The sequence below is a fragment of the Limulus polyphemus genome, unplaced genomic scaffold, assembly GCF_000517525.1.
Source record: "Limulus polyphemus unplaced genomic scaffold, Limulus_polyphemus-2.1.2 Scaffold977, whole genome shotgun sequence".
Lineage (NCBI taxonomy): Eukaryota > Metazoa > Arthropoda > Merostomata > Xiphosura > Limulidae > Limulus > Limulus polyphemus.
The window spans coordinates 239,570-252,103 of record NW_013666587.1 but is presented as its reverse complement, the minus strand read 5'-3'; the positions used below and the strand labels follow the sequence as shown (position 1 = coordinate 252,103).

Here is a 12,534-nt window from a genome sequence, read left to right as displayed (position 1 = left end):
TAGTAACTATTTATTCTTTTTTATTCCAGGAAACTATTGAACTAAAAGATAACCTTAATCTTATCTAACTAACCATTTCTCCAACGATTAAGTTCTGCTTCAGCTTGTGACAGCTGAATTTTCAACTTAGCATTCCTTTCTTTCTCTTTCTCATATCGCCGCTTCCACTCTTCAGCTGTCAATTCTTCATTCACTACTACAGTATTCTTAACTGTTTTAGCTCTGTAATAAAGTTGTGGATATCAAATACTGACTGACTTAAAATCAAGTTCAAGAATATCTTATAAAACGTTGAAAAGCTTTTTATAACGCTGAGTTTCAACCTTGCCCCAAAAAATAATTAGTTATTTAGCTAGTTCTCATAAATGTTTATCTAAATTCAGAATATATTAGCTCTGTTGATAAACTTGGTTGAATAAAGATAGTTTGTTCTTGCTTCTCACTTGTAACAGTAAGAAAAACAAAAAAAACATTACATAGAATAAAACATGTTACATTACACTTATCTCCCTGTTCAATCCTTTCTTTGAAAGGATTCAATCACCTGACTTTGACAATCAATTTCATTATTTTTTCATTCTGTTATAGATACAAATATGGTCTATCTACAAGCTAAAACTGTCAGATTTCATTTAATAGTGATTTTTAAATTGTCCATGATCTTGACATTCAAACTTTTATTATATATTACGTTATAAGAGCATGTCCAAGAACAATCACATAAGCCTGCATAAATACAACACACCTTTGCATACTCTATAAATGAGTCTGTATACATACTTTTCTATTGTCTGTGTATTTTACCAAATCCAAGGCTAGTTTATTTCCTTGAAAATGTGAAGTCAGAAATACATAAACAAAATTTTCTATTAGTATCAAAATTTTTTTATTATTAACTTCTGAACAATTTATTACTTTATTGAAGAAACTTTGATAGCACAGCAACTTTGTTCTACCACATGTTGAAAGACTAACCACTAATTTCAAAATTAGATCCAGATGAGTAAAAATAGCAATATTATTTACATATTGCATTAAGTAATTGATGTTACAATGTTCTTTGCTGTAATCTTCACACCTTAATATTCATAATAAAAGTAACTCATTTCAATATTTCTAAGAATAATAATAATGAAAAATATGCGTGGTATTCAAGCTTAAACATCACTGTAAATTACTCTGACTATGTTGAAAGTCATAAGTCAGTTTTATAGGATCAGTCCCCAAAGTAATACTTTCCACAGCCACTTTTCTTAGAACAGAAGTTAAATAATTACTGTTGTTAAAACAGCGAGGGAAGACAGTCACTTGCTCTCTATGAACATACACAATTGTAACTGCTGAACACAGAAGGTAACTTTTTACAAACAGTTAATGCACTTAACCAAGCTTGCACATAAAAAAAACAATGAAAGCTATTGGTTATAAGTTGGATTATAAAGCTGAAGGAAGAGGTTAAACAAATCACTAAATAAGAAACAATTTAATCGTTAAAGTTTCGAGCAACCACCCTTCATCAAAATTAAACCTCAATGGTTAGGTCTGACAAAGTGAGGTTGTTTGAAACCTTAACAGCTTGCTCATTATAGACAAAGTGTAAATGAACAATTGGTATAAGAGCTTTATTACCTGAAATCAGTTTAATTTTCATTTCAATATGAGGTATTTCAAGACATCTTTAATCTTATAACTCTCCTAAGCATAGCCAGCCATATGAAGCTAGGTTAAAGTCTTACATATATCTCTCACACATGATATCTAATCTCATTACTCTCCTAAACAAAGCCAGCAATATGAAACTAGGTTAATCTTACATATATCTCTCACACATCATACCTAATCTTATTACTCTCCTAAACATAGCCTAAACTAGAGATACGTTTCTTACCTTCTACCAAATTCTAGAGTTGACTTTGTCTCAGTCTCATTGTAAGAGGCTGGAGAACAACAGATTATAATTGTTGTGCGGGAGTTTCCTCCTAAACTTTCTTGAAGAATTCGAGTAAGCTTGCTGTCACGATATGGGATGTGGCTTTTCTGAATGTAAATCATCACAAAGCATGAGAGAACTTACAGCAAATATAAACAAAGTAAAATATCACACCCAAGCATTTGTCAAAATTCAGTGTTCATAAAAAGATACATGTTTAACATTAAAAAATGTTTGTATGTGAGACTTGCAAATATATTACACCTAATTATGTGATTCAAAATATCAAATCATTTCAGTATCATCTGTCACAAATGAAACAAATTAGCAAAGTTAGAAATTGTTACATTACAAGTTAATGTATAATTATAATAATAAAATGTTACCTTCAAAACACACAATGTTTAATATGCCTAGTAATACAAGTATATTTTATAGTTATAAAATATCCTCTATCATCAGAAACTGTGTCTTAAGAACCATAAGAAACAAAGGCATTTCTTACATTTCCATCAGCTAATGCTGAAATTACATTTCCCAGAGCAGAAAGAGATTTGTTGATGTTCTTAGCTTCATCCAAAACCATTCCTTCAGCCCCAGTTTTACTCACCTGCATAAAACAAAAAGGGTTTTCATTAAAAATAAAGAAATAAAAAAAACCTATTTTAGTACTGTGTTATTTCTATTTTTTCTGTAATTAAAGCTCACTACTTTATAATAATTACTATAATAATTATTTTTAGTACTTTGTTCAAGATCCTTTTTTACGATAAGGAAACAACTTAAAATTGTTGAACTTCATACTAGGTATTATTCTGTATCAACTGTCATACTGTTAGGCCTAATCCCAATTACAGTTCAGAAAGTTCCCATTTGGTCTTAACCCAAACTTACATATAGTAGTGTGCACTATATCTGGATTAAAGACTCTGTAATTATAATGCTAGTTAATTGTGCTAAGTTAGAAAGACTGAAAAGTAAATACATACACATCAGGGGTTTGAATTAAAAAGAGAAAAACCTACTAGTTTCAGTAAGCACTTGAATTTTTTACCCATAACTTTTAAATGCACAGCACATATACATACAAGTTATATGTAAGAGTATTTGTAGGTGTCTACGGTGTGTATTATTCAGTGGCAAGTCATTCCTACTATGCTTCAGCTTCTGACATTAAGTATTACAAAAAGGAATCCAACATCTTCTGAAAAAGGGATCAGAGCAAGATTCCCACCTGGCAGATGCTCTCTCTAACCAAGACCACAACAGTTGCTGTGCATCTCTATCAACAGCCTCCAATAAAGAGATATGTATGTCTGTGTGTGTGGAATTCTGCTTATAAAATTTCAAAGCGTAAAGAGCAACAATAGTAAAAACATTATCATGTGTAATCAGGATGCCACACATTGATTGCACTATGAAACAAAACAACAATCAAAGTATTTTCAGACTATGAGAAAACTCTACAATACTGAAGAATCTGAAATACCATGGCAGAGCTTTTACATACAAACCATTAATCATACTAAAAACATACATTTGTGTGTGCAAGAACCAGAAAGTATAGACCTAGAAAAAGTGGGGAAAATTATTATGTTGAATGAGAGCATCTTCCTTTCCCCCTTCATATGCATCTATATACCGAAACAACCTGAGAATGTATATTCAGAAGCTTGGTTCCAACAGTAAGAGTGTGGACACTTACATTATGGGGTGGGCTGCATATTTTTGATTGAAATTTAATCCACTTATTGCACTGAACAGCTAGTTACAGTAAACAGCGAGACCAGGTTCACATATTATACAGAAATTTTATCTTACTGATAAGATGATCTTTTAAATTCACATTTATTTACACTGCACTGGTTATTACAGACTGATCTCCCAAGCATCAGGAATCCAATCTGTCACTTACCAAGACTTATTTAATTAAAACATTTTGGAATAAGTGAATCACTGTAAGGTGTTCTTGAATAAAACAAAATTGACAGTCTCTTTTATTCAACATCTCTAAAAAAACTAAGTGGTTCTTATTAAGGAATAGTAATCTCCCTGGTGAAACCCTCAAAAATCTTACTGCTCTATTGTCTTGAAGGCTCAAGGTGATTGACATTATATCAAACCCTTAGAGTATTTCAATATTTGTGTCCAGTCCCTGAATGTATGTATTTCTATTTTTACATGCAAATGCAAAAGACTTTGACAAGGCTTTAATATCAATATTGCAATATCTATTTCTATTTCCAAATCAACAAAAGTATTTATAACAGAAGCTAGAGTATTCAATGATTTAGTTTCCAATACAAAAAAGGGGCATTTATTATTTCAATGTTTTAAAGAAATTTTCAGTATTCAAACAAATTTGTTCTTTCCTTTCTGTATATTGTATTTTACACAACATGTGAAAACTGACCAATCAAAAATACACAACTTAAACCATAAAAGGCATCCAACACAATTAAATAATGTTACTTAAAAAAAAACAAAAAACTGTAACTATAACATTAGGTATAGACTAGATAAAAACTTTAGTTTGAAATTGCATTTCTAACACAGCTGTCCAACATTTTACAAGACAGATACTAAGTAAGTTACACTTTCAACACACGCTTACTGTAAGTACAACTATACACTTCATGAAGTATATATCACTCAAATGATAATTTAAACAAAAGCAGTGCTTGTTACTGAAATTAATCAGGAATAAACCTTCAATCTCTTTTTGTGATAAGAATATTTTAACAGTTTATTTTCAACTCGTAATAATCAACAACTAGAATAAAATGCTAATGACAACAGTTACACAAATTACAAGAGTGCAAGAGGAACAAAACAGAAATCTTCTTGTAAATTGCTCATATCTAATTTTAATTGATTTCCAATTCTTTTTATTCAATATTATTTCACACAATATTAAAAAAAAGCCAATTAACAATTGCAAAGTGAAAACTTTTAAGAATCATAAAATAACAAACAATTAGACTATGCTGATTTAGATATCAAGTTACTAAATCATGTAACATCTTCAACAGAACAATGGTGAATGATATACCTGCTGCATCACATATAAGTGCAGAATTAGACTTTTTTTCTAAATCAAGCAATGAAATTTGTAAAATGTTTTTTATACACTTGGTGCTAAAAAGAAGCAGATTTGATGGCTGGTGACTTATTTGTTAATTTTCATGAACAACGTCAAACAAAAATGGTAACGTTGTAGCCTACATGATGACCTAAGTCTAATTATCAATTACTTTCCTTTTTTTATTAGATACTAATTAGCCTCTATCATGTGTTTCAGCTGCTAATCTGCTGCTGTATTTGGGGATATCCTGAAATGGACTGTTTGTGGTGTAGGGACTAAAAGTCAATCTTGGGGTCTTCTTGTCAGGAAGGCTGGAAGATGTGCTATTTATTAACTGGAGCTTCTCCTGTTAAAAGTTCTAATCAACTAAGTATATGAATGGTTTATGGAGGAGTATCCAGTTTTTGCTGACTTCAATAGTAGGTTGATCGAGTGTGTTATCAATTAGTTGTATATAGAATGCTTTATTTTTTATCTTTGTTTTACTCGTGGGTCATTCATATCACATTTTTTGTATTACTTTATTTTATTGTATGGTCTTCTTCTCTTACACAAAGAACTATTGGAGAAAGATCAGTATTACAGAGTTTTTTATGTCTATTATATTTCTGAATTCTAACTCTCTTTTTTTCATTTCTAAATATTGGAGTCCACACTCACAAAAAAATGCTCTAAATGATGTTTTTGATCTCCATTGGATTTTTATATGGATTAATGCGTACTAATTGAGACTGTATTCTGTTTGGCTTCTGAAAACTGTTCCGACTATACGTTGACCTTTGACATATGGGGATATGGCTATATGTATAATGTATCCAAAAATAATGAGATATGAACTACACATACAAGAAGTAAAAGAAGCTTGCTATATCTATCTGAGTGATAAAACAGTCAACCTATCACAGAAGACAGAAAAATCTGGATATTCCATCTGAAACCATTGAGCTCTAATGGTGGAGACCCCAAGTGGTCACGTGAATATCAACATATCAGCCTTTCTTACAGGAAGACCCAGGATCAAATACCAATCCCTATCACAACAAACAGTTATTCTCAAGACTTCTCTGAATACAGAAGCAGATTATCAGCCAAAGAATTGGATGTAAATTAATTAGTATTTAGTAATAATAATAAACAAGTCACTAACTAATAATGAAACTCAGGTGCTTGTATAGGCTGCTAACTCTGACAACAAACAACGTCAAAGATTGAATAAATAACCTCATCTTTTTTTTTAAACCTTAAAACTTACTTTTTCACTTCCAGCTAAATCTACCAAGTACAATTTCCCACTCAGTTTCTTCTGATTTTCCATATTCTCTTGCTTTACATTTATTAGAAATACACTATGACTACGGGAGCTGTGCTCATTCATATCTAAATCATCAAGATAAATAAAAAAAACACACTTAACTTGATTACAGTGAAATGACTTAAGAAACATAATCAATGTTTACAGTTACAGATGGCATTTCTTAAATTAGTGTATGTAATTAAACTACAAACTTCAGTAACTGTTTTAATCGGTAAGTATAAATAAAAAACAAAGTCATTCAATATAACCCTGATCAAAACAAATACAATCGTTTTTTCTCTATATTGTGTTTTAAAATAATAGTCATGTTTTTTTGTATACACTCACTAATAAGTTATGACACATTAAAATATTAAAGCTTCATCTTTCTTGTGCATAGTATATATATATATGTGTGTGTATAAATTTTTAACTCATCAAAAGAGGCATGCATAATGCTAGAGTAGAAGCACACTAAACAATAAATCTATGTTTAAGACATAAGATCTAGTAACTAAAAACTGAAAAAGAAACCCAACTACGAATGTAACTTGCATTTATGCCAATTGTTCAATTATTATGTCATAATAACATAATTTTGCCAAAGTATTCTTTTTAGGAACACAATTTAAATAATGTATGCCGAGATCAGTTGTTCTTTAACAAAAGAAACAATATGTAATATAATTCAGAATATTCTTCTTTCACCAGACAATACTTTGCCAATCTTAACTATTCTAATATAAATAAAATATTTTTGTTCTTGACTTAATAATATTATGAAATATTGTGAAATAAATACAAATACATTTTCTGTACTATAAATACACATATTTTATATTTTCAAAGGAAGATTTGAGCCTCAATAAATAACATACACAAATGCCATCACACATTTTACCTAGGGGACCAGTATTATACATTTTTCTGGACTGATTTTTAGTCCCAATCTGGCCCCAAGTATATTTGAATATTCAAAGAATTGTTTTCTATCATTAAATGATATTCCACACTTAAAATACTTGTAAGAAAATAAAAAGATACAAAAACAGGATTAAACTACAATTAAAAGGTGACACCATGGTTAACTATAGCAAAACAAAGTGTCATTTTTTAATTCTATTTTAATCCCTTTTTAGTTGTTATTTTCTTACAAGAAGTTAATAAATATACATTTTAAATATTTTAATAAAAAAAAACGTACTTGTTACAGCTATGTGTCTGTTTGCTTTTCCTTCATCAATAACTTCCATTACTTCTTCTGGACTAGTCACAAACCTTTCTGTTGCACCCTAATGGTGAACACAAAAAAACTTTAATACTTCACAATATGACATTCAAAAACCTATATATACTTAAATCCATCCATTTAGTAAGCTATATGTTGTTATTAAGACAATTACAAATAATGTGAATTATAGAATGATGATCATTGTAGCTTTCATAAACTGTAAAAAACTAATTAAAACAAAAAAAATTCTTAAGATATCATTCTGTTTACTTATGGCTATAAACATCTTTGGTAAAAATTTAATTTTATCATGTATTTATAAAACTTAAAGGTTGAACTGTGGAGTTTATATTTGATATCATAAAATATTTCTAATAGAAATAAAAGAGGACAAAAGCTTTTGAATTATAAAACACAAAGCTAGAAATAAAATATTCATTAGAATATAATTAATATGTACATGTTTATAAGAATCTACAAAGTAAATTGCTAATTAGATTAGTTTAAGAAACTGCCTACAGGAAGTACAAACTGGGGCAATAATTAAACAGTACTTGCTTTACAAGTTACCACACTATCAATTATAAATAATCACCATGTCTGTACACCCATTACATTTGATTACTATGATGGGTGCCAACTACAAGTGGTTGAACTGCCTTTTTTCAATATACAAGAAATAAATTTGTTTTTGTGATATATTTTTGCACCTTTGTATTTTTTTCATTATTCAACATTTATATTTACATTCAGCTGCAGAAAACATTTAATGTTACTTGTTTATTTGTTTTTGAATTTTTGCAAAGCTACTGAGGGTTATGTCGGACATCCCTAACTCTGAAGTGATGAACTAGAGGAAAGGCAGCTAGTAACCCTGGCAATGGGAGAGTTTTTTTTTTTAAATCTATAAACATGGCATTGGGAGGGATATTTATCTATAAATACAACAGTGAAAGAGTTAACAATTAGTGTTAAACCACAATAAATAGAAAAACTATTTTTCACCCATTCATGTCTCCTCCCCAGTGTCGTCTAATACCAGCACTACCACCACAAACATTGTACTTCTCAGAACATACATCAAGACAGCAGGAAATTAACAACCAAAATTTAGATATAAACAAATCAACAAATAGTACCAAATAAAAAAAGAAAATTCCACCAATTGGTAACCAAACATAGATGTCTTGCATAGGCTACTAGTCATAACAATGATTGTTATCTGATTACTACAGCCTTACCATAAATACACACGTACAAGTTCAGAAAATGTTCGAAGCAAAAAAAATGAAAAGGAAAAAACAAAGCATAATTTGAGTTAGCACATGAAGTTGAAGTATAACAGTACAGAGTCATGAAATTAATTTTATTCATGGTTATTAGTCAATAAAGAAGGTAATTATAAATGAGTATTTTATTGTTCTCACTCAAAACAATCAAAAAGATATTCAAAGAGTAGTTCAGAAGATAAATACTTCTGATTAAATTACAAGTTTTTCTTGGTATCTAATATTTATAGCTTCTTCTTGTTATCCTAGAAGTTATAAGACTGTTTAATAAGATATCACATAAAATATCTCTGTTCATTCTAATAATAAAGTCAACCTTACCTTTACATAAGGAACTCTGTTTTTGTCTTCATGGACTGATAAGTTTGTTTTTGACACTGAAGAATAAAATGAATGCATCGATTTAACCTCCATCAAGAAAATTATATGGAATACATGTCGTGTTTAAATCCGTTTATACAGTTATGTTAATAAAAAGAACATCTTTCCATAAAAAATAAAGACATTTTGTATTAAAACAATTTTTAACAAGCAAATCACATGACAACTACAACCAATATAAAGTTTTGATAGAACAAATGTATCAGAACTACATTCTGACAATGTCTGACTGCTTTTGGGAAAGGTATGCAAAAGTGCATTCCAAGGCAAGATATTCATACATTCACAATATAACGACATCCCTTGCACTTAATAGCATTAGAAAACAAAAATGTGAATCAACTTGGTGCACCAGGACCATCCAGAAAGAGACCTGTAACAAGTTGTACCCTACCCATAGTAAGCAAAGTGTGGCATCTTGTGACAGATGAGAATCCAAGAACACAAAAGTTACTGGAGGGGAGGAGCCATTCACGTAACCCTAGATCACAGTGTACAACATAATCAAGAAGGATTTTTGTGTGGAAAAGTGACACAAGTCACATATACCCAAGTTGCTTCCATGACCTACATGAAGAATGAAATAGATTTTCAGGCTATTCCATACAAAGGACTGTCATATAAATCAAGTAACTAGTCAGCCATAGTATCTATAGATTTTTTTACATCAGATTGTTGAAACAGATGCTGGTACACCATTATTCTTATACATTAGATGGCCTATGGAAAGCATGTAGGGAGCAATGTCATAATTTTAAATGACAGCCTTATGACAGAACCTTTGACAATGGAAACTACACTGCAGAGCTACTGTTAAGATGCATTGCCATCAGATAGAGCATGATTGGATGTGGTAACATGGAGTACAATAATATTTTGAATCTCCAAAATCATTCTAATATAGCATACTCAACCTCTGTACACATACACACACATATATATATATATACACACACACACACACACACATATATTCAAACACACACATACACATGCAATTTTTACACATATGTATATACGTGTGTATGTAAAGCATACAAGACAAGATGATTCTAGTCATGAAGCTGTTAAAATATTACTTTTGGAACATAGCTAATAATAAAGATTTACACAAATAATGCAAAAAATCACCATAAAGGTTGTTAATGATAAACATTCAATACACAAAATGAACAGACCTATATTAGAAACTACATAAGAATTATTTTTAAAATATATATAAAAAAGTTTTGTCCCTATATTAAGGATTTTTTTCAAAATCACAAAAACATTGGTATTTGTTTTTTAAGACTCATAACATAGGTAAATTAATATTTAGTATTATGGACAGACTTTTCTCTACGTTAAAAAATGCCAAAATTAATATGAAATATAAACACGTGGTCTCAACTTACCATCTAAAAGATCTCTGATCTTGTCAAGGTAAATTTCAAAGTAAGATACCTAAGTAAATGAATCATTATCAATGACCATAGTGAAAATACTATTAGAAATCACTAACTCCAAAATCATTTTTATCAATTAACAAAACACTTTTAAAATTAGTTTTTATCATGTGACAAAAACTTTTAAGTAACATATCTGGATTATACATTTACATAACCAGTCAACTACTACAGTATACATATCAAATAAGTATGTTTAAAAAAAAACAACTAAAAATGAACATCTTAATAAAATAAATAAACAATGATAAATGAGAACATGTAAATTTCTTTACAATATTGTACATTTGATAGCAATGTTTTTTTGCAAGACTATCTATCTATCAATCCATTGCAAAATCTGTGGTCATGAAGCAAATAAAATATAGTAAAAATGAGCATTGTATGCATTTAAAGAAAACTTCATTTGATTTTGAATTGATTACTTTATTTTCTGGGAACTAACCAGCTTTCATTGGCCAAAGATCTGTTTGACAGTTTCATCTGAGGTATGAAGAGAAGATAGCTATTAATGTTTAGATTAGTAACTTTTCTTTTGATTCAGTTATACAAAGGTATGAGCATAAGATAGTTATCAATGTTTGGATTACTAACTTTTCTTTTTATTCAGTTAATGCAATTAGGATGTAAAAAAGCATAATATTTGACAATATACGGTGCTACTATAGCATGCAGTGTACAAAGATATTTACACTATAGCGTGCGGTTCACACAGATACTATCATCATCACCATTTTAATGATTCACTAAAACTTAATTTCTTGCTAAATAATTTATATCTATCCACGTTTTTGTTCAGCAAATAATAACAATAATAATTCAATAAATTATGTGTTCCAAAAGAGTACCTTAAATTTAGGTTATAATTGTGCTAGTTTTGATTGTTGGAACTTATTTAATTCCAATTATATTTGCCCCCAAAATATTATGTGATGGTATTTTGTACTTTTTTAGTTTAAAAGGATTATTATAATAACTGGTGCCAATTGCAAATAAACAAAAGTAAAAATGGTGAAGATGATGACATGCTACAGTAGCACCCAATATACTTTAAAATTTCCTAGCTGTGTGCATGTGCACTCAAGTCAGAAGTGTGTCAGTTAATAAAAAACTTTCTATTAATTATTTAATACTTATGTTTATGAGCAACATTACAGTATGAATTGTAACATACTTTTGTTACTTGAATATAATTTGTTAATTTAACTTATAAGGACGAAATAAATTATAAATTACTTTTAAATACACAGTTTAGCAAGAGTAGTCAAACTAGCCTTACCTTAATATGGAACTCTACATTTTCATCCATGGAATAAATATAATTAAATATATCATTCACAATACGTGGAATTACTCCTTGCTTAATTGGGTCATCCAGAATACCCTGTAACAAATACACACACCACTTTATCTCTTTCATATCCCAGCCATTGAAGTTAAAAATTGTTGAGATTACAACAGAAACTAAAGTTTTGAAGTACTTAAAAACACATTCAACGTCAAAACGTATAAAAATACTCTTACAGCTATCACAAACCAACAAGATACAATTTAAAATGAAAATTATCTCAAAGACAAAAATCAAAACTTTGCAAGACAATGTAATGTTCTGAAACTCAAATGTTACTTCTTGCCTGATACAAGTTTACAACTTACACGAGTCAGGTACACTATACACCATTATTTTACCTGAAAGAAGTAGGATTTTGCTGTTGTATATACCTGAACTAAGAAATATAAGTATACTTTATACATTTTATTTACCATTGAAATCACCTGTTTATAAAAATACTTTTAGAAGAAATATTTTCATTTATTGTTTCCAAGATTTCATGACAAATTTCATCGCTGGATAGATGTATCCACTGACTTTGAAAAC

The 12,534-nt window shown here is 29.6% G+C and overlaps 1 protein-coding gene across 2 annotated transcripts in view; it reads right to left on the bottom strand.

Moving 5' to 3' along the window:
• Positions 1 to 12,534, bottom strand: part of LOC106461520 (kinesin heavy chain-like) — a 103,108-nt gene that overhangs the window by 27,950 nt on the left and 62,624 nt on the right. For both annotated transcript variants that reach the window (XM_013921349.2, XM_022388507.1), the window contains 8 exons: positions 11,935 to 12,039; positions 10,605 to 10,653; positions 9,151 to 9,206; positions 7,514 to 7,601; positions 6,268 to 6,392; positions 2,436 to 2,540; positions 1,889 to 2,037; positions 74 to 222 (listed from right to left, as the gene is read on the bottom strand). In XM_013921349.2, coding sequence (XP_013776803.2) covers positions 74 to 222; positions 1,889 to 2,037; positions 2,436 to 2,540; positions 6,268 to 6,392; positions 7,514 to 7,601; positions 9,151 to 9,206; positions 10,605 to 10,653; positions 11,935 to 12,039 — 826 coding nt within the window. The remainder of the gene's footprint in view (positions 1 to 73; positions 223 to 1,888; positions 2,038 to 2,435; positions 2,541 to 6,267; positions 6,393 to 7,513; positions 7,602 to 9,150; positions 9,207 to 10,604; positions 10,654 to 11,934; positions 12,040 to 12,534) is intronic.